Source organism: Columba livia, chromosome 3 (assembly GCF_036013475.1).
Source record: "Columba livia isolate bColLiv1 breed racing homer chromosome 3, bColLiv1.pat.W.v2, whole genome shotgun sequence".
Classification (NCBI taxonomy): Eukaryota; Metazoa; Chordata; class Aves; order Columbiformes; family Columbidae; genus Columba; species Columba livia.
The window spans coordinates 52,630,315-52,652,999 of record NC_088604.1 but is presented as its reverse complement, the minus strand read 5'-3'; the positions used below and the strand labels follow the sequence as shown (position 1 = coordinate 52,652,999).

Genomic DNA, 22,685 nt, shown 5'->3' with positions numbered 1-22,685 from the left:
AATTTGGGATTAATACAGATATTCGCATTATCACAATCCCATTGTGTTCCTGATCTTTGCAGTATATGGTATTCTGGAAAAAGCTAAAAGTGCACGTATTCATGAGTCCGGTTGTGTAGAGAATTCTGCAAAATCTCTGTCCCGGCTCAACAGACAACTCCAAGTTAAGGGGGTGCAGAACCAGTTGCACAGTATTATTGACAATGGCGGGAAAATGTTTTGGCTCTCAGGAGCTCTCCCTCTGCACTCTGACACATTGAAGCTCATTATCAGCACTTAGTGTAACTACTTCCCTCAACCCTTCAGTTTTATTCAGAAAGAACAATAACAAGTCATACAGCAAACGATACAGAATGTAATATTTTAATCCTTATTGTGTTTTCCTATGGAAGAAGGAAGTAAGAGGCTATACTTGATACAGGGGCAAAATGCAGACAAATCCCACCTTTCTCCAGAAGGTCATCATAATAATCAGTCTTAGTCTTAAGGCCAGGTTTGGCCCTTCAGTCTGGATTGTTCCACTGGCTTCTGCAATAAGGGTTTGAACGCCAGCGAATCTTCTAGGTTAGCAGAAAACTGCTCGAGCTGACGTGTCGGGCACGATCTCGTAGCACAGGGAACAACTTTGTCCTGAGAAGCACAGAGCTTTTTTTTCTTGAGCAGGGAATTGTACCTAGAGGGTATAAATGGGTGAAAAAAGGCCCAAAGACAATTGAAAACCAAGCTGCAATCAGTTCCAACACAGAAATCATTTTGTCAGATTGACTCCTTCCTTTTGCAGTTTTTCAGTTCCTTTAGCACATGTGTGCTGTATTTACCTGAGACTTCAAGGAAAATATTAGTCCTGTAAGAAGTACTGGCAATGAATTACGTGGGTCAATAGTATAAAATCTTTAACACTCTAATTTAGTCTAAATAAGTTTTCACTTCTGTTTCTCTCATTATGTTTTGGAAGAAAAAAAAAAATATTATTTTCTAACTGGTTTGAGTAGCTCTACATTTAATGTGTGCATGTTTAAATTAAAATTCAATGTCTTAGATTTGTAATCTTTGATCAGAGTAAGAATGTCTATGTATTATAAAACTGGAGAATATAAAATATTTTGGTTTTTTTTTTTTTAGGCTCTACCTAAATGTTTTGTATAACGCTGTAAGAATCTTTGTTTTCATTCTTAAAACAGTATGTAATTTTTTCAGTCTTGATGTACTTCGAAACTGAAAGCAGCAGTTTCTTTTGGGAAAAACGCTTCCATTGCTGTAACTGAACACAGAGGGATTCTGAGCCATATTCAGTGTTGGAGCACTTGCCTTTCCGGTGTGCCGGCTGAAAAAAGCTGGGGTCCTTTCTTTAAATTGTTAACAAACACACTACCCCAGTAACTATAGCTAGAAAATCTGAATATTAGCTTTTGATTAACAGTCATTCATTTTTCCAGTTTTAGTTTTACTCTGAAACTCTATTTTAAAACTATAGGACATCAGGAATTCCTAATGAATATAAGGAGACTTCAGTCATCATATCAGAAATCAGACCTGTTCACCACGTCAGAGCAATCTCTCGCTTGTTGAAGGTTTAGCTTAAGTTACATGTGGATTTTGTTACATGATCCTTGTGCTATCCATGGGTAAATTTCACTAATTCTACACTGAGAAAATTAGACCCCGAGTTTTCCTCCTTTGCTGTCATTTATTTCCCTTAGAAAATGACTGAATTACATCACTTAAGAAAACAGTGATCTTCAGCCTCCTCTGCAGTCAACAGGCAGCCTGAAGGGTGGTGAATCAGCCCACCTGCCTCTCATGACTGCGTCAAGACTGTAGAGCAACAGCAAATCTGTGTGCCTCCATTGCCTAAACTTAGGTGTGAGGAACCCTAGCATGACATTGGTTTTTTTTCTTCCTAGGCAAATGCTAAACTTTGTTTGTTTGTTTGTTTGGTTTTGTTTTGTTTTTTGTTTTGTTTTGTTTGGTTTTATTTTTTTTACTATCATTAAGGTGGTGTTGTTTAGCTACTTTTGGGCATTGTACCAGTTTCATTCACGTATACATTCCCTGGCAAAAAATCTTTAAATGGAAATATGAGTCATTGCCATCTACAATTATATACAGAAACCAGCTTGTAGTTATAAAGCTAATTTACTTTGCAGTGTATTTCTTTAGATATGCCACAGTAACTGGAAGCACCTGTGGATAGTACTGGGATTATGTAACAAAACCAGGCAGCCAAGCTGAAACAGAACTTTTCAGCATGACCAACCGCTGAACTCCATTTCTCTTGCTAATAGGAGGGCAAAATATTTGCAGGGCTGAACACTGGGCTTTTTTACTGCACAACTGTGTCATCATTTATCGTTCTGAAGCACATAACACAATTAGACAACTCAAGTTTTCTTGACCGTACAAATTGCACTGCAGGTTCCTAAGTTAACAATGAGACTTATGAGGTAAACTACTGATCCTCTCTGGAGCCCTGCACAGTCTTAAGGATGAGTTTATAAATTGGCTATCGCTAGGGCAACTCAGTATTTCCAGAGTTAAGCACGGTGTAGAGGCCTGTTCACAATAAACAGCTGGCTGAGCACAAGAATTCAATGAGTACCAAAAATCTGCCTTCATTATAAGAATGAGTACTCCTGGAAATTATCAGGCCTTCCACATTCAACCTGACAGACAAGCAGAAAAGTTTAGAGAGCAGCTGAGTCTTTAGCTGGAGCCAGAGTTCAATTCCAGCTCAGCTGCCATGGCCGGGCACAAAGGAGAGTCACCAGCCTCAGGCTGTGAAGACCATCGGCAGCCCCAGTCGGCTGGCAACAGACCTGCCTCCAGGCACAGGGACACAGACCGAAGCCCAAGCTTTACACTCACGTGAACATTCGACCACATTGACTCTGCTTAGCCTAAAGCTTTACCTAAGCGGTGGGATCCATGAGCTGTTGTCACACAGCCTTGCCAGCAGCATCCCAATTGCACGGGGGGGTTGGGACGCATCAACTGGCCCCACCACAGCATCGGCAGGCAGCCCTGGTTCTCTCCTGGGACACTTCCAGATGGAGGGCACGCACTATGGTCTGTAAACTGAAAAACAAAGGAGTTTTTATTCTTCGTCTTTTCTGTCAGAACCACTATCAGAAGTGACCTGAAAGCAAAAATAGTACTATTGGCTTATGGAATAGAACTATTCAAATTGGAAAGCAAAGACAAAGCAGGAAAGCATTCTGAGCCCAGGACAAGAGAGCTTTTCAGGCTGGGAACTGCCAACACTGTCTCCATCCACTCATTTGAGATAATTACTTTTTCTTGTCCAGTTTTGCACCATTATTTCAAAAGGGGCTACCTTATGGATTTTCAAATGGGCGTGATGTATTTTTTGATGACTGCTTTTTTGAGTAAACATTTCTTCATTACTCAACCAAGAACATAACAGTTACTAGTTATTATTAGACAATAACAAAATGATAAATACTTGAGTTTTTTTCCTTGCAGTAACCACTGCCTAATCGCAGCATTTACACGCCAGTATCAGTTACTTGCTCTGTGTTTGTAATGCTCCAGTTGCAAGCTGCTGCGTTATTTTCCATCCTGTTGCTCTAGTTGTTTGGGCTACAAAACACAGTCTGAGGAAGCACAGACAGACAACTCCAGGAAATCGAGAATATTCCAGCTCTGCCATACCAGAAGCCAGGTCACTGTCCTGATCTAATAAATATGTAGAAGCAGTGGTGTGTCAGTGTGGCAAAAAAAAAAAAAGCAGCCTGGTTATGGTACTGTGCAAGACAGCACCATAAACCAAGTAAAGCTGACGCTGAAAGTGTAATGTGGAGACAAGGCTCGCTTAACACTCCACCCAGGATAATCACAGTTTTGAATTTTCATAGTCATCAATTTATGTATTAGGTGGAGATCTCAGCAGTGCTTTCACAGCCATAGCCATTCAATGAGTTAGAGTAAGACCACTTCATAAAGCAAAATGGTTTTGGCTTTAGAGACATATCTGGGGGTTAAAGCATTTCCCTTTTATAAGCCCCTGAAGCAGTCTTGCACTTCGTTGGGAAACAAAACTCTTTGCTTCAGATGAGGATTAAGACAACATCTACAAATAACTCTGAAAAAGTTTGTACTTGCAAACAGTGCAGGACAGAAAAGCGAAGTTCTATCCATTGATTTATCAGACAGGGGTCTTACGCAGGAACACTCTTCAGATAGTCTGTGAAGCAGCAATTCAGATAAACATGATTCCTCATTTAAAGCACCTGTACTTCCATCAACAACCTTTTGCCCAAACATTTCAAGCCTCATCCCTTCTCTGCTGGCCAAATGCTTCTCAGACCAATTCATGGATGGCAAGATAGTCAATATAGATAACAGAGATGAAGTAACCACTGTAGCTTTCTTATTTGTTAAGATCATATATCTGAATATGATTAGGAGAAAAACACATGTAGACATTCAAATTAATTATCTTAGTTTGATTAAGATATTGAAGCTATATATCATAACTTGAAAATATGGGATCTAAAAGATATTTGTTTGAAAAGCATTGATTTTCTCCTCCACTAACTAAAAAAAAATACTAACATTTAGATTAAATTATGAGTTGGATATATTCTGATATCTTTTTATGATAGAATGATTGGCACAGTTCTGATACCTTGGTGGTAGTATGGTACACTTTTTGGTTAAGACCTTACACAGGCAATGATTTCTGTTTTGATTGCGTATCAATAATTCTGCATTAATACAAGCCAACAATGAGAGGTTCTGGGAGTTAGGAGCTCAATAAAGAAGTTTTAAGATCCTCCAAACACTTGGAAGGGGGCATTAAGTTATCCTCTGTGATATCACAAGACTCAGTAGTTTCAATCCTTAAAAGCAGTGACTCAATTTTGAAACAATTCATTATTTAAAAAATATTTAAATTAGTTAAAGCATGTAACTCGGTTGTAATACACGCTCAGAAGAAAGAACATACAGATAAGAAACTATTCAAAACAACATGCTGTAAATCCTGGCCGAGAGCAAATATTTTGAGCTTTCAGCAAACCCTATTTTCTGGCTACGTTAAAAATAAAATTTCCAAACCGGGCTTAGCTGTGACGTGCCTCCATGAAGAAGGGGGAACTGACCGCTTTCTTGGGCAGCTCGCTTTAAAAAAGCCAAATTTCGACTTCACGGGATTTGTAACCCGGGAGGTCGGCGGGGTGTGGGTGCAAGAAGCAGTAGCAAATACGAGGTTGAGCTGCCTTAGGGCCACCCGAGCTGCTGCCCAGCACCCTCCTTACCCCGACTTGCGACCCTCCCGTGCTGTGCACTGGAGCGGGGTCCCTTTGCACCGGGGCCACACTGACATTTAGCCGAAGAACAGCGTGCAGCGCCGCGCAGCGAGACTCCGCTGCTGTGTCTGGCTCACGGCAGCCAGGGCCGCTGGGATCACGCCGTACCGCTCCCCAGGCCGCCCGGCACCGCGCTGCTCGGCGGTAGCCGCGCTCGCCGCCCCAAAACGTGCGCCCGGGGCACTGGCCCTCCCGCGGCCGCAGCGGCCCCACGGAAGCGGCGCGACCCCGCACACACGCCCGCTGAGGCACCCGAGGGGGGCGCCCGCCCTTCCCCGCCCGGCTCCGGCCACGCTGCCGGGCGGCTCCGCGGCCGCTCTCCGCCCCACCGACCCGCTTGGCGGCCGCCTGGCCCGGGCGTGCAGCGGCGCGCAGGGGGCGGGGACGGAGCCGCTTCTCCTGCCGGGTGAGGGAGCGGCGGCGGCGGGAGCTCGGCCGGAGGCGCGGCGGCGGTCTGCGCTGCAGGTACGGAGGGGGCGGTGGCGAAGGGCTGCCCGCCTCCCCATCGCGGGGACGGGGGCGGCCCCGCACACTCCGGCGATGCGAGCGCTGGGAGCGCACCCGCGGCCCGCGCTGTCCGGAGGCGGGCGGGCGGGACGGGACGACCCGGGGCAGCGCTCCGCAGGCGACCGGCCAGACCCGACCCGACCCGACCCGGCCCGGCCCGGCCCCGGCGCGCCGCGCAGCGCCAGCCCACCCGCGTTCAAAACTTGGCGCGCTGGCGGCAGGCGAGGCGGGAGCGGGAGGCCTGGCAGAGCCCGCGCCTGCCGCCGCTCCTCAGCCCCACCGAGTGACCGGAGGAGCCGGTCGCCGGGTGGCTTAACTGTCCGGCATTAACGGAGAGGAGAGCGGATCCCGCCCGGCCCCACCACCCCGGCGGGCGGGCGTGAGGTCCCCGGCACCCGCCTCTGCCCCCCCGGGCTGACGGAGAGACTGACTGACTGAGGCGGGGCGGGGCGGTTGTTCGGCGGGAGCTGCCTGTGGGAGGTGGCGCGGCGTTCCCGCCAGGCAGGCGGCGGGTCGGGGCGCGCTGTGGAGAGGCCCCGCCCCGCCCTCCCCCGCCGGGCTGCGGGATGGGCTCGTCCGAGTAAAAGTTTTGCGATCGGCGCCCGACCGTACCCAAACCCCTCCCGGTGTGACCGCTCTGCCTCCCGCTGCCCGCAGGAGCAACATGGTGCTGAGCGCGGAGCAGGTGAACCTCATCGGGCAGGTGTTCGAGTCCTACGTGCTGGAGCACCACCGGGACGACATCCTGGGCATCCTGAGGGAGCCGGATGATGAGGCGCACTACCCTGTCGTCGTCGACGCCCTGACGCTCTTCGAGACCAACATGGAAGTCGGGGAGTATTTCAACGCCTTCCCCAGTGAGGTCCTCACGATTTTCGACAGCGCGCTGCGCCGGGCTGCCCTGGCCGTGCTGCAGGCCGACACGGTCCCCACACAGCTCAGCGCCAAGCACAACCTCCATGCCAGGGTCTCGGGTGAGTGGCAGCGCAGGAGCAGCAGCGAGGTGCTCTGGGGGCATCTCCCAGGCAGCACTGCCAAATCTGTAACAAACTATTGGGGAACAAGTTTAATTTAAACACCTCCAGGGGTGGTGACTCTACCACTTCACCTTTAATGAACCAGCCTCATAAAGATAAAACATAGCTTAATAAAATACTAGAGCGTTCAACAGTAATAATTAGTTTGATATGCGTTTGTATATAGTCACCCTGAGAAGACACGTGAAAATGAGGCAGAGGGGAGATCTTATCGCTGTCTACAACTACCTGAAAGGAGGTTGTAGCATGGAGGGTGTTGGTCTCTTCTCCCAAGTAGCAAGAGAGAGGACAAGAGGAAATGGCCTCAGGTTGCACCAGGGGAGGTTTAGATTGGAAGTTAGGAAAAAAATTATTAATGGAAAGGGTTGTCAGGCATTGGAACAGGCTGCCCAGGAAGTGGTGGAGTCACCATCCCTGGAGGTGTTTAAAAGACATACAGATGAGGTTCTTAGGGACACGGTTTAGTGCCAGAGTTAGGTTATGGTTGGACTCGATGATCCTGAGCATCTCTTCCTACCGAAATGAGTCTGTCGTTCCATAATTCTTGCCGTTTCAGTGTTTGAAGGAGGAGGGAATGGCTAGTGCTTATTAAACAGTAAAGAACACATGCGAACCCATGGAGCTGTGTAGACCAGCCCAGGAAAAAGCTGTGGGCATCCCTGATGGCGTATGTGCAATGGTTGGTGTTTGTTGCTGGATCAGGACCTACATCAAAACCTTTCCATGGTAAAAAGATGCCTCAAGTCAGCGGCTGATCTCACATTATTTCTCTTGTTAGCCAGAAGGTCTAAAGAAAAAAAAATAGGGGAAAATATGTGGTTTGTATGATAGTTTTTCTTGCAGGTTGACTTCCTTACCATGTCTTTATTGGCTCCCGCTATCTCCCAGAAGAGGCAAATCTCACTTTTGAGTTGTCTTCTAGCAACTTAATCTGAAATTGTAAACTTTTTGCTTAACTAATTTTCATAATATTGCTTGTTATAAAATTGGAATGGGCTGTTGGAAGGCATGATCATTAAGAGAGGATTTTGTCATTTTTTTCACTACAGGTTCTTTGTTACTAGAAAATTTTTAGTAGCTTTGAGGTGTGGTAAATGTGGAGTGCAGTTTCTGAGGTTAAAATGCGTGTTTTGGCTGTTGTGGGGAGCTGTGTCAGTGTTGGCACTGTCCCTTGTGGTCATTGCTGATTGTAGCTGTTTGGAGCTGTCTAGTCTGCAAAGCCTGGAGCTGGTGACCCATGTTTCCCTCCGCTGCCCCGTGCCAGGGTAGCATATGATCATTCTTTCTTTTGGCAGCTTGAACTTGAATGAATAATGTCTTTTTTAGTAGAACTGTGTTTTGCCTCAGTAAATTTCATGTAAAATATTGTCATTAGAACACATACATCAGAAATCCAATTAGCATGTGACTCTCATAATGCTATTTTCTCAATTTTTTTTTAGGGAAAAACAAAATGTCTTGCTACCTGTTTAGGTGTTCTGGAGCTTGTATACCACTGCTGCGTATGTGGTGTAAGAGGATGGCCTCTGTGTTGTACTAAAATTTGAAATGTCAGGCATCTTCCTGTACCCATAAAAATAGGAGTGAATTTAAACTTTCCCCCTAGTGTTCTGGGTATATTTGCATCAGTCAGGGCTTCAGCATGAAAGCAGAGTTATTTTAAGCTACCAGGAAGTATTATAAGGAGTAAAGCAAGGGGTAGATTGTCACTGCATGAGTAGCGGTGCCTTTACGACATTCCTGCTCCTGTTACCAGCCTGTTGCTGAGCAGACCGTTCCTCCCACAGTGATGTTTGGTCTGAATATTCCCTAATCAACCTCAGGCAAAATTAGCCACATTTGATCAAATAGCTTTAGTAACTAATAAAAGCAAGTATGACTGATCATTGATGGCAGAATTTATTTGGCAGACTCATAAATCACTCAGTCACTAAATGGGAGGGAAACTGGTGAAGAGCAGGGGGTGGTTGTCCTCGTGAGGTCCAGCTGGATCAAGAGAACATCTGCCCATGTAGTTTGGCTTATGTTCTGTACCGCCCTACTGAAGAAAAAAAAGCAGTAAGCTAAATGATCTGTAAGCTTTTTTTTTTTCCCAAAATTTCCCATGATAATTGTTACCTTTCAGGTGGATGCTGCGTTCTGGTTACCTTCACGATTCTCGTTTTGGAGTGCTGCTTCCCATTCCTGTGCCAAACGGGAATGAGGAGAAGGGGCTGCACTCTTCTTGGTGGGAGCAGCATGGGAACTACCTGGAGGGGGGCAGAGGGGGTCTGCATGTCAGGCTTGGGCTGAAGTGAGGAAAAGTGGTTTTTGCTTATGCCAGGTATATGAATGCAATCGTAGCATGTTCATACTGATATGGACAGGGCATAGAATCACAGAATAGTTTGGGTTGCAGGGGGCCTTCAAACATCATCTAGTCCAACCCTGTGCAATGAGCAGGGACATCTTCAACTAGACCAGGTTGCTCAGAGCCCTGTCAAGCCTGACCCTGAATGTCTCTGGGGATGGAGCATCTACCACCTCTCTGGGAAACCTGTGCCACTGTGTCACCACCCTCATTGTGAAAAATTTCTTCCTTGTGTTGTTTAGGAGATCAAAAAAGGACTCAGGGAGTGTGACTGTGCAGTGATTAACAATGGATGATTACCCTGGGTTCACTGGAGAAAGTAAAAGATTAATTTCTCTATCTGAATTTTAGCATTGTAGGAACTTGATTGTATAGCTTCTGCTTTTGCTACAAAACCGTTAAAAGATTTTTCCTTAGCTACCATTAGCCTGAGCACCGCTCTGGCTGTTGCTGGTGGCCAAGCTGCCTCTAGTAGTTCAGTTTTACACGTGATTACTAATATAGTGAAGCTGATTCAAAGAGGCACATACTCAAAGAGTTTGTCAGGTAGTCTAATATGATCAGAATGAAGCCTCTTTTTCACCCCATCCGGGCTCTTCTCTCTTCAGCATTCACAGAGCTGATCATGTAATAAATCCTGACAACAGCGCTGGAGCTCTCTCTAGTGTAAGATGTGTTGTATTTTGCAAAGGTTGTTGAGCTGCACCAGTACTGAGCTGAGAGAAAAAGATGCTGAAAATCAATGTATTTTATCTTTTTTAATTTTTCTTTCCTGAACTGAATAGAAATGCAAACCTGTGGCAGAAAAAGAATTTTCAGCAGGTTTGGTAGAATATGTAAATAGCTTTGTTACAGTCTACCAGAAAAAAATGTTGGCAGTTGTACATAATACTTATATTTCTTTTCCAGATTATTTAATTCCTTTCTACTTTATTTTTTTCACTTTATTCTGTTACCTTTTAAAATTAGCTTAATATTTTAAAATATTTTCTTCAAACAAATGCAAAAGGTCAAACACTGCTTAAAAGCATTGAAACAGAATGTTTCAGCATGTCTGAAATAAAGCATTTGGTTTTGAAAACACTGAAATAAATATATGAGGTCTTTTTTTTAGCAGCCAAAGCTTCTAAGAAGACTTGACCTAAATGCACTAATGGTTTTGATCCCCTTAGAAACATCGTTTTCCAGCAGATTTATTATTTTGCATCTCTGTTTCCTAGTTCTGTTTTGGAAGTAAAGCTAAGAAATTATTATAAGAGCAGGTAATTTATTTTTAAGTTGATAATTATTAGTATCCTGTAGTTCATATGCTGACTTCCAAAGACGCAATATTTTGATGCTGTCCTCAGGCACGCATTTCAGACACCATTTATTTTTATAAAGACTTTATAGGCTGTTAAGGTAGATTAGTCTTCCGAAGGATTTTGGCTACGTGTATGATGCCAGAGAGGAATCAGTACCACACAGAACTGGCTGTTGGGGTGGAGTTAACGGAGAACAAGTGTCATGAAACCGTGCTGTCACTATTCATTTGAATGTACACGTGGATTTTCTTCGTTTGTGTTCATAACCCCTTTGTATTCTTTTTATGCCACCTTTGTTGTGCTTGAGGGTTACTGGTATGCAATGTGAATTTCAGGTCAAGTGCTCATGGACTATGAATTTTAAATTTGCTTAGGCTTGAGAATTCACACAAGATTAGGAGTTAGACTTGTCTGAACCACCATTAAGCAGCATAACTAAAATTTTGTAATCCAGATAAGCCAGTTGTAGAATAAATGGCGTTTGCCAAAAGCTCATTTAAATTAATGAATAGATCTGAGAACATCAGGATCCATTTTCCACAAATGGAAACTGTTCGTAACTATTCAGCCCTTGGCAAGAGCTGGAGAGTAAAATGGCAACATTTTCTGATTCAGATCTAAGGTACAACAGATGAATAGTTGTATCACATTTGTGAAACAGTAATAACAATGGCTACTGTTAATATATCTGGTTGGGTTTTTTTTCCTAGTCCTTCTGTTTCGCTGTATTTTAAGTCCGTGTTTTATACGCAGAGCCTTATGCTGCACATGTTTTTGTTTAACAGGTTTGCCTGTTTGCCCAGAGCTGACTCGAGAGCACATTCCTAAAACCAGGGACGTGGGTCACTTTTTGTCTGTCACTGGGACGGTCATACGCACCAGTTTGGTGAAAGTGTTGGAGTATGAACGGAGTTACATCTGCAATAAGTGCAAGCACGTGTTTGTCGTCAAGGCTGACTTTGAACAGTACTACGCGTTCTGTCGTCCATCAGCCTGTCTCAATGAAGAAGGCTGCAACTCAACCAAGTTCACCTGTCTCTCTGGAACAACCTCTTCTACCTGCTGCAGAGACTATCAAGAAATCAAAATTCAGGAACAGGTAAAAAAAGTAAAGTGGAGAAAAAGCGGGGGTATTAAGGTATAGATGTCTCAAGTGTGAAAAGCATGAACTTATTAAAAGGCTTAATTTCCTGCTGGAGTAAGGTAACTCTGCTAATTTTGCTGAGACTGTTCAAGAATTAAGTTTATCCCATTATCATTGATAAGTTTTCCATACTAAGATAAGTGAAAAAGTTTTACAGATTCTACTGTCGTTTAAAACAAATGCCTGAAAAATATGGAAAGAAGCCAGAGAGCCTGTTGGTCAGAGATTTCCAGTCAGAGAGTTACAAATTTATACACATGTTGACTAAAATTCCATTATTAAGCACCTCCATTCAATAATGTACAGCACACCCAGGGTCTGTCCATAGACTAAATGTCTATGTTGAATCTTTATAACACCAAGTAAGCATTGTTTCTCTCGCATACTGTACGCGATGCTGATGTTCAACATCACTTCTGAGGATTAAAGCGAGCCCAGTGGTGGCCAAGGCCAGCTGTGGCAGTGTAGTGCGGTCAATACGTGGTCTGTTTCCTTTAGCCAGTATTGAACTCCACAATTATTGAATGTGTGCTCCTCACAGAATTTACATTCGTTTTTCTGAAGGGAGCCCTGGGTGGAAGTACAGCCAAGCTGGAGGAGTAAGAAACAACCGGGCCTCTTTTTACGGTAGCACATAACTAAGACAGAACTGGCACAGGAAAATCTACACTATATGAAAATTGAGAATAAGTAAGGGTATATTGCAGGTGATGTTTCTGTGTTTGTATGCTCATTGTCTATTTCATAAATCTTTTCCAAGATACCTTTAGTTGTTTCAGGGTCTTTATTTTATTAAGAGGATAGTGGTGCCAATCTACATGAAGGATGTATGAAAACAGAAATGTATCAAATAAGAAACAAAGCCCTGAAAAGTTCACGATACCAAAAAAATAAGGGAATAAAGCTAATTGAAGGAAATAAGCCTTATGTTACATGTTCATATAATGATTGTTTCTGACATATGGCTTCTATAGCTTCTTGCATGTTTGTTTTACTGTGTGACACACAGACCACTATGATGGGAAGGATTTTCAGTAGCATGGGCTTATTCAACACAGTAGAGTTAAACCAGGAATGAATTTCACTCGTGTTTCCTACTGAGCTCTGCTGGTAGCTGTGCATGTGCCACCAGGACTGACAGTGATGTGAACTGCCTGTGGCCATTTAGATAATACCCAAGGATGAATTAACCTTCCTAGGCACTAGAGAGTGAATAAATCTGGAATTCTAGCACATGTGACTGGTGCTGCAGAACGAAAACGTATTTCTGGTTGTTGTTCTTGTGCAGTGCATATTCTAAAAACCATTGCAAGCTTTAATGGTAAATGGAAAGATTGCTGGTTGGAAATAGACTGTGACAAGACTGCATAGACTTTGCCCTGGAAAAAAGAAAAAGAATTACAGGTGTTACTGGCACATTTGTCAATATATATTTGTCCAGTTGTGTGTGATTTGTTTTTTCTCGTTGTAGATTTAATCTTTGACACCTAGGTGTAAACTAACATTTCATATGTTAGTGAAATTTTGGTTAGATACTAGAAAAATATAGAGAATAATCTTTCATTATATACTACAGTGAAAGGTTATCTAACTCATGGATATGCTTCAGTACCCAAAGTCAAGTTTGCATATTGAAGAAGTATCTAAAAACATCTCAAATTATTTTTAAAAAAAATCGACTCTTTCAAATGACCTCTTTTAATGAGCTTTCTCAGCAAGGTATTGAAATCACACAGCATCTCCCAGGATTGAGCACCATCAACTAATTTAATGCCCAATCCAGTTTCAATTAATATCAGCATTGAACTTCCATTAATAAGTTCATGGCAGCTGTTTACTGTGTGAGTTTGGTGAGAAAAAGCAAGGACTGACCTCAGTTTCAGGAGAGGAATGTAGCTGCTTAAGCCGGAGCAGCTATAAATGGCTTTTGAAAGGTGCTGTTCTTAAGAGTTTTTTTCGTTCTTGTCTCCTAGGTCCAAAGACTGTCTGTTGGGAGCATCCCTCGTTGCATGGTGGTTATTCTGGAAGATGACTTGGTGGACAGTTGCAAGTCTGGTGAGGATACGGCATAAATCCCATGTGTTTGTACCACAAGCATTTTTATTTTTCCAGTTGAGACGATTCTTTGCCAAGGAGGCTGTCAGTGCTGAGGGCTTGTTGAATGAGATACATTAATCTGTCACGTTGCTGTTTCAGCTTGGACGTTAGCATGGCAGTTGAGGACTATTCTAGAAAACGTCAGACGTCCCCAACGTGATATGTTGTGACATACAGAAAGAATACTAAATCTTGGTAGTGTGGGAACACCAGTCCTCTAGAGGAAATTTGCCTCCGTCATCACACAGTGTGTGGTGCCCCTCTCTTGGTTCGGAGAGCTGGGTAACCTGACCTCCTGCAGGTGGAAAAAGCTACTTGGCATTCAAAAAGAAAGCTTATTGGCCCGAGAACATGTGAAGAATTGTCAAAAAGTCCTCAAATAGGCTCATACCCACAAGCAATTAATCTCTGGTTGTATTTTCTCAGAAGAAAACTGTGGCCAGAACAAGTGATTCTGGAATTCATGAAAGTTACTGGAAGACAAATAAGTTTTGATTAATGTTTTTGTATAGTTAATCGAACTGAAAGAAGAGCTTCTACAGTTTAGTGTGTACTCCTCTTTTCTAAAAGAGGAAACAAACAGAACCACTCCTTTAAGAATGCACCTAACTTAAACAGAAGTAGAAAGACATGGCATCTTCCTACCACAGACGTAAGCGATTTACTTAACGTTTGTTTTAGACTTCTAATAACTGCAGGAGGTTTGCTTTTTGTTGTTGTTGTTTTGTTTGTTTGTTTTAATCTTATTAACTGAAACACAGGGTCTCATTGCATTGTTACGAGGTGGAGCACTGGAACAGGCTCCCCAGGGAGGGGTCACAGCCCCAAGCCTGGCAGTGTTCAGGAAGAGACTGGACAACACCCTCAGACACTTGGTGTGAACTGTGGGGTTGTCCTATGCAGGGGACAGGAGTTGGACTCGATGATCCTTGCGGGTCCCTTCCAACTCAGGACATTCTATGATTCTGTGATCATGCATTACCTCTGACATATCTGCATATATCGAGTGGGATGTTATTTTACTAATATATGTTGTTACCTCCAGGAGATGACATCACAGTGTATGGAGTGGTAATGCAGAGGTGGAAACCTTTCCGTGAGGATGCACGCTGTGACTTGGAGCTTGTTTTGAAAGCAAACTACATTAAAGTAAACAATGAGCAGCTAGCGGGGGTTGTAATTGATGAAGAAGTCCGAAAGGAATTTGAAGACTTCTGGGAAAAGCATAGGAATGATCCCTTAGCAGGTTAGTAGTTGAAAGCTTATAAGTTGGACATGTCTTCAGATATAAGTGAAATGAGGAGTGAAAATACAGTGACCGAACACGTTTTCCCCCCATTATCCTATCCTACCACCCTTTCCTCCAAAACTGCATTTTGTCCCAGTGCAGGAATATGAAATTCTTACTTTAATATTATTGGGAAAAAAAGTACTGAGCATACTGCATTCCTTCTTTTGAGCTTTCTAGTCAAGTGTATTGTGGAACATTTAACAATAAATGAGAAATAATGTAAGTATCAGAGAAAAAAAAATGTTTTATAATCAACAAAGGAAAAGCATACCTCGAGAAGAAACAGTGCGGACCAGATCTGCTTTTAGTCAACATAGCTGTTGACCTTGGGACAAGAGATCTGATTCCCTCTCTCTGCATCCCAAATTAAGCTGTGAATCTTTACCACATCGTTAGCACATCTCATCTTTAACTTGGCTCTTGGACACCTAGACTCTTGATTAGTGCTGTGGAGCCTCCTATCAACTATGAGAGAGTCTCCCAATTCACAGTAGCTTCCAGAACAGCCAGAGTGTTCAGTGCTTTGGCTCCTAAACTTATCATGGTCTGCAGTCAACCACCTAGATATGAACCAGAGGTGTGTCTGGAACTCTGTCACTCTTCATAACCTGAGTGCCTCCTCCTGAACTGCAGGGAAGCTCAATGGGCTCTGTAGGATCTCTGTCGGTGAACTCTCTCAGACTAACGCTCTGCCTTTTAAAACCCTGAAAAGGGCTTAGTCTTTCTTCTTAAAAGACAAACAGGAGGAAAAGCAGGTGGGAATGTTGCCCATGTCAGCTTAAAAATTAGAGCGCTCACATAAGAAATTGGAAATCTTGTCAATAGCAAAGATTCTTCAGAACGCCATTTCCTGGAAAGCAATTTAATTGCTAGCTTCCTGCTGATGGAATGAGAACATTTCTTCTTCCTGCTGTTTAGGATGAGAACATTTCTTATCGCCCTGGTTAGAACTGTTCGGAAAGTAATTCAGGAGCTTCTTTGAAAGCTTTCTTTGAGCTTCATTTAGTCTTCCATTCTCAGGACAATTTTTGGAAGCCTGCAGGGAGCAGTGTGGTTTTATGCGATATTACCCATTTAGAATAAATAAATCAATATGAAGTGGCTACCAGAAAATTGAGGTGGAAATTAGAAGGACCCTGACTGCCTGAGATGTCTGTTTCAGGCCGTTTGTCTGACTTTGAGTCGCCTCAGGTGTGGGCAGAGATCAAATTTGACTAAGGCATCTAAGACATAGGCCATTTCCCAACAGGATGTATGTACTTTTGCTGTTTTTCGAGAGATAATCATAGTTACTACTGACTTTTATGTCGGTCAGTTCCTGATGCTGTATATTAGATGTCCTGAGGAAGTCTACCATGGCCAGACTCTGAGGGAACTTACATAGGTGACTTTATTTTTTCTGGATACCAACTAGGAAGAAGCAGAACTGCTGAGCTGCTCAGCACTGACAACACAAATGAATCTGAAGTGAAATAGAGGCAACTGTGGAGTTAAATCTTGAGTTATGCTATGGCTGTCCAAAGTTTAAAATATTTCATTTTTGCACAAAGATGTGTTAATTCACTCAGAAGGCGTCCACAAGAAGCACATATGCCTCAAGTCATCTATTTGGTCCCAACATATTTTGCCAGTACTGTGTGCTTACATTTAAATTTAAAACATGAAGTTAAGTGGGAGTAATGTGTGGCGTTAAACCTGTGATCCCTTATGTGCTGCCAGTATCAGAATCTTGGAGGACAAAATTGATTGTTACACACCTTCCAAGACAACAACATTATCAGAGCAGATTGAAATACTCTGTTGCAGGACAGGGACTGTGGTAGGGAAGAGGACAGGGTCAAAGGAGACCTTTGACACAGAAAGGTCAAAGGAGATTTGAGACAATTATTAGAAAATGAGCCATGCTATGAATGCACAGGTTTCAGGCAAAATACTTTCTGTGTTAGAGTCTTTCTTAGTTTTCTTAAATGTACAGCACACCAGTTTTCAGGGAGATATTTTGAAGTCTGGGAAGTTTTAAGTTTTTCTTCTTCATAGCCCCAACACTTTAATCTGTGAAACAAAATAATTTGCATGATGGCATTTCATTAGTGGCTTTTGTCATGATATCCAGACCATACATTCCTTAAAATGTGATAGGATTGGCGTTGCTGCTTGTGACCGTGCAAGATTTATTTGTAATGAAAGAAGTTTGGATCAAGCAACTGCTTTGGGCCTGATTTAAAAAATAAAATAATGATTTAATAAAATCTCCTCCATGCCCTGTTCTTGTTCAGAAAGCAGACCCAAATTGGACTGTGGATATAGGACAATTATTTGTCACTGTACATGGAACTTCAAGTGTACATAGGTGTCCAAGGGAAACCAAGTTTTACTCTTGGGGTTGAGTGCCATTTTTTGCTCTTGTTCTAGGGAGGAATGAAATTTTGGCTAGCTTATGTCCTCAAGTTTTCGGGTTGTACCTGGTGAAGTTGGCCGTAGCCATGGTGCTTGCTGGTGGTGTGCAGAGGACTGATGCTACTGGAACTCGAGTCAGAGGTTAGTATTGTTTCTAATAGTATCGCATCCTTTCTAACAGTTGTTCCCATCCCTGTCTTCACCTAGATCTGTTCCCCCCTCCAAAATCAAACCAGTAAGGTTTCAGAAGTGTAATGATCCCATTTTCTTGAGTGAGAGCAATTTTTGATTAATGTTGAGTATTCTTCCAGAACGTCAGACAAATAAAGTGGGTGTCTAGACTTCCTCTTTTTATTTTAAATTTTCCCGAATAAATCCCAGTAAAAGCAGGCATTCAGGATTCCATTAGGTAGAATATTAAAAGCAGCTGGTTTAGATAAAACATAAACTCACTTTTTATTGTATAAGTGACGTTTTGAAATTATTTCTAGTAGAATATTCCCAGCAGTATTTGGCATCGAAAGACAGAATATTAATGTTTCCTTAATGTGGATCACGGTAGTACATTGAAAGGAAAAAATAAAGGATTCATTTTACTTCCTAATGCCAGATTTTTCCATCTGTGATCGTCAGCACATCTCACTTAGTTCTGTTACTGTAAGTTATCTGCCTGCTGATTCTCCTTCTGTTGTTATTAGATGGCAAATATGCCATGTGCCAGGTGGTACACAGGTCATAATCCATGTAGGTCATAATAATTCTAAAAGAATATCTGTGTATATACAAATACAGGACTTTTTCTTAATGCCTTAGTAGCTAAATAAGGTTAGAGCTTTTATATTGGAAATGAAGTTGTATTAATAAATGTTTTGTTGAAGACAATGAAATAATTTTAGAGCACTTTAGTGAGATTGTAGTAGCCAAATTATTTACTTCTGTAGTTGCATTGTTTTGCTATTACTACATTGTGTAACTGTTGGCAATGTAACAGAATTAGTTAAGAAAAACAACCTACTGATTTTATTAGTCCTTTTCACAGTAATTTAAGTAACTGAATAGTGGAATGATAACCCTGGTATTGTCCTGTTTCATGTCCAAGAGTGAGTTGAGACTGAGAAATTAGTATTCTAAAATGTAAGAACTCACATTATGGGAAGTATGTCAAATACCTGCCAATACTTTCAAAATATTTAATTCTAAATATCTGGTTTGGGTGCAGCAATATGACTGGAAGCTTTTATTAAACAATATATTTATCAGGCCCAATAAATAATACAGTCTTAAACAGAATTGCATATTGTAATGTATATGTAGTACCAAACTTGAGGTGAATAATGAGAAGTATCCAGAACATTTTGTGTATGTCTTTCTCTGTATATGAACCGTATAATCCTACATCACTGTTTTCCCCCAAGGTGAATCACATCTTCTGTTGGTTGGAGACCCAGGTACGGGGAAATCTCAGTTTCTCAAGTATGCAGTGAAGATTATACCACGGTCTGTGCTTACTGCAGGAATTGGATCTACGAGTGCAGGTAGGTGCTTCTTTGTTTTTTTGGCTGGAGTGTGTTTATATAGAGGCCTTCTACATATATGAACGTATGTGCTCAGGTGGTATGAGCACAGCTGAAGCAAAGAACTGCTGTGGAGGCATATGAGGCTTGACATGACTCTGCAGAAGGGCAGGACTGCCTTTCTGCGGTATCAGTGTAGCAGTGTGATGAGCTGCTAACAGGGAATCTTACAAGCTTCACCCAGAGGCACCTCTCGCTGCTTTGCCAGCAGAGGATGATCTGGACCTGTATTTTTAGTGTTCTTCCCAGCTATGACAAATCTGACATCTTTCCAGAGCTCACACTGTGTGATGGGCTAGCATGGTTTGGTTTCTCCTGAACAGATACTCTTCTCTCTTCTGCTCTTTTATATGTTCTGGCTGGATGCCAGTTTGAGTTCTGCTTACTTTCTGGAAATTTACCCCTGTGCGGAGGAATTATTTCTGACTCATAAAGTTCATTTCAAGATGGTTTCAGTGAGCAAGATTTTTTTTTTTTTTTTTTTTTTTTGGTTAAATTTAGGTATGTCCCAGATGGCTCTGAATGCCAGATATCCTTAAAAACTTTTCTGGGGCCAATATACAGGGTCAGGTTACCTCTGCAAATTACTTTATTTGGGCAAATGACTCTATTATTAGTACATTCAAAATGGCAAAATAATTAGGGACAAACCTGGGTGTCTCAGCTAGCATGTGTAACCTGAATATTTCTCAGATAGTGCTGCTTTTCATTTGATGTCTGGGAAACAGCATTATTTATACATGGGAAAACCAGAGAATAAACCTTTTCCAGTTCCGTCGCTATGTGTACGTGTGTATCCTGGGTCTTCCGTAGCTGTGGAAGTGGAACATGATGTTGAACATACGCACTCTTGTGTGCAGGGCACTTGTTATGTATGAAACACGTATGCTTCTGGTTTTCTATGCAAACTGTTGACAACTTGGTCTGGAGAGAAGCCAGAGAGAACATTTTGGCCCAGCATAACCTTTTCTCTACCTTTTGCTCTGTGTTAAGAACTGAGAACAGGCTGGACAATTGAAATTTTGCTAGGGGACTGACGGTGGTGACCCAGAGTGAAATTTTGCCAGGCATTTCAGTTTGACCTTGCTCACTTTTGTCACTCGTTATCTCCATGTGTCAGCTGCTCCTGGCCTCTGATGTTGCTGTTACCTTCTTCACATCTCCCTCCTGTGCTTCCTTTTCCATGTGATCTGCTTTCCAGCTCAGCCATGATAGCTACCTTCAAAGACATTTCCCTGAAAACCAATGTTGCAGTTTACAAGCTTACAGTGGTATGCGTGTGATAGAATCAGCTGTAATGATGTGTAGAGGTGGAGTTTCACTTGTGAAAGGATTGTCTTGGGTATTTAGATCATCTACATTTCATTTACATATTCCTTATATTTTAAAAAGTTTCTCTCTCTTCGTGCCCTCTGCTCCTTCCCAAAATCAGAGAGCAGGTGCACCAGATTTCCACCTTAAAGTTCTTTAGGACTCTTACTAAAGTGAAACTTGAGTCCCTAGCAAGATTAATTTCAGGGAACCTTTCTATGGCTAGAACTGCTGGACTAAAACATTAATTTCTAGCCCAGGTGTTTGGATGCAGTTTGAATTATCTTCTTTGCCTTCCCTGTGCAAGGAGTGTCTGACTTATGAATATATTTACAACTCTACCTAACACTGATTTTGTCAACTTGCTCTTCATGCAGAAGCTCCAAATGATGAGTTAGACAACTATTAAATTGTTTTACTTTCCTTGTTTTAATTGCACACTTAAATTAACCAGTTTCTACTTTCTCATGAGAGTCCTAATGCGTGTTTTTCCCTCCAGTTCTACTTTCAACTAGTTACTTACTTTATATATAAAACAGTCTGGATTGCAGTTCAACTGTAATCCCAGAGGCAGCAATTAACATAGGCCAAAAGACACACTTGAGATTTGGTAAACCCTGGAGAAGAGCTAAAAGCTGTCTTAGATTTGGATTCCCCTTTTAGAGAAGATCGCTGATATGTAACCGACCTGTAGTGAGATTCTGTGCATTAACACGTTTTGTACCCTTTACCCATCCAGTACTTTTTTAGGACATGAGCTATTTATTATATCAACCATAGAATTAGAATCTACTTCCAACACTATCAAATAAGTTTTCCTTGGTTTTCTGTACAAGTATGTATTGGTACAGGACAGTGTATTAGATCATTAACATTTTCCTTGTGCCAAAATTCCCTTTATTTCCTGCTGTACCTTAGGTACCATGTGCTTTGAGATCCACTGTGATGCTTTGGGCCCTGCAGTGTCATGTGTTCGCTGCAGCCCATTACCCCATCCAGACCTACCTGGAACTGCCTCACAGAAATTCAGAAAACAGCAACATGATAACTATGCAGCTTAATTTGCTGTTAGGCCTCTGCTCTTTCAAACAGGTTCCTGCCTCCCCCAGTGTTTTTGAAACAGAGTCTGTGTTTGCCTCCACTTTCTAGATAGCGTTTCTGAGTTTGTTTTATTAGGTTGCCTTCCTCGCCTTCCTCTGTTGAGAGTTCTCTGCGGGTTCATGACTTCCATGAGGAACCAGACCTTGTTCCTCCCACAACTCTTTCGTGAAAGTTGGCAGCCAGAAGGCCAGCACATATTCAACAACTCAAAGGCAAAAAGTCTTTGACCGCCGTAGGACTTTCTGATTTGTAAATAAAAGATGGGGGAACCATGTGTCCCACTGTGTGGTTCTCTTTGCACAGTGTTTAGGTTTTATAAAGGCCTGGTTCATTCTCCCCCAAAGCCTCTGGTGTGAGAATGACAGGGATTCATTCAGGTGCCTTTAATTTATATAAATTGATACAGTTTTTCATTACATAAAAGAGACTTGGTGAGGTTTAACCAATTCTCTCTGTTGGTTCCTACCTTACCACTGAGTTTAAGCAACTGTTTTGCAGTCCCCAGAGCCATAGTGCTACTTGTCCATAATTGCATGAGATAACCACTCATACAAAAATATTTCATTTTCCCCTGGAGCTGGAGAGCTGCAGCAATCGAGTGGTGTATCTCACTCCATAGGGAAAAGTACCAGCAACACGTCTGCTGCTCCTGGATCTGGAGCTTGTGGGCACCTGGGCCAGGGTTATTCTGCTGCTTCCTGGGGCATTTTTGGCTGTTCAGGTTTCTGCAAAGTTTTGTTTAGTGGTGTGTCCCTCTACAGATAGACTGCCTCAAGAATTCTGTGAACTGTATTTAGAACAGCGTGTCTAAAAATCTGGGAGACTACCAGCTGTTTCTCCAGCTCTCCAGTTCTGCGCAATATGCCCAAGCTGTATGAAATGCAGCCTTCTGGTCTCTTCTCTTACAGCTTCTACAGAGCCTTGAGAGTAGTGCATTTCTGCTGACACTTTGCAACATCTAACATTGTCCATTTCATGCCAGCAGCTGTTTGCCACTGTTTTTCTCTTTTCATTGAAGGCAACTAACTCAATGGGAAACACTTTTCTTTTGATAGTAAGCCTCTCCCTGCTAGGCAGGCTTCAGGTGCCAACAGTTGTCTCCCTTCTGAGCTACTGTGGTTATTGTAGCAAAGTTCTGAGTTGCTGCAGTCTTGAAGACTGGTAGTAAGGGCTGGCTTTTTCAGTGGAGCTTTGTAACCACTGGAAAGGTTAAATTTCACCAGCCTTCATTATGAGGGAGCT

The 22,685-nt window shown here is 42.5% G+C and overlaps 2 protein-coding genes across 3 annotated transcripts in view; one reads left to right on the top strand and one right to left on the bottom strand.

The window, feature by feature from the left end:
* Positions 1-335: 335 nt before the first annotated feature.
* On the bottom strand, positions 336-6,503 carry LOC110362596 (uncharacterized protein C10orf95-like). The gene is made up of 4 exons (XM_065056526.1): positions 6,445-6,503; positions 5,280-6,048; positions 2,910-3,075; positions 336-673 (listed from the first exon to the last, which is right to left on the bottom strand). Exons 1-4 carry the CDS (start codon positions 6,501-6,503, stop codon positions 561-563), a joined length of 1,107 nt encoding a protein of 368 aa, XP_064912598.1. The 3' UTR covers positions 336-560.
* MCM9 (minichromosome maintenance 9 homologous recombination repair factor) overlaps positions 5,658-22,685 on the top strand; it is a 47,492-nt gene continuing 30,464 nt past the window's right edge. The window contains exons 1-7 of one of the 2 annotated variants that reach the window (XR_010471315.1): positions 5,658-5,795; positions 6,495-6,811; positions 11,314-11,627; positions 13,646-13,727; positions 14,815-15,015; positions 17,473-17,598; positions 18,873-18,992. Coding sequence is in view for 1 of the 2 variants with exons in the window: in XM_065056757.1 (XP_064912829.1) it covers positions 6,502-6,811; positions 11,314-11,627; positions 13,646-13,727; positions 14,815-15,015; positions 17,473-17,598; positions 18,873-18,992 (1,153 nt within the window). In the remaining variant the exon portion in view is untranslated. The remainder of the gene's footprint in view (positions 5,796-6,494; positions 6,812-11,313; positions 11,628-13,645; positions 13,728-14,814; positions 15,016-17,472; positions 17,599-18,872; positions 18,993-22,685) is intronic. The other variant, XM_065056757.1, reaches the window with a different exon arrangement.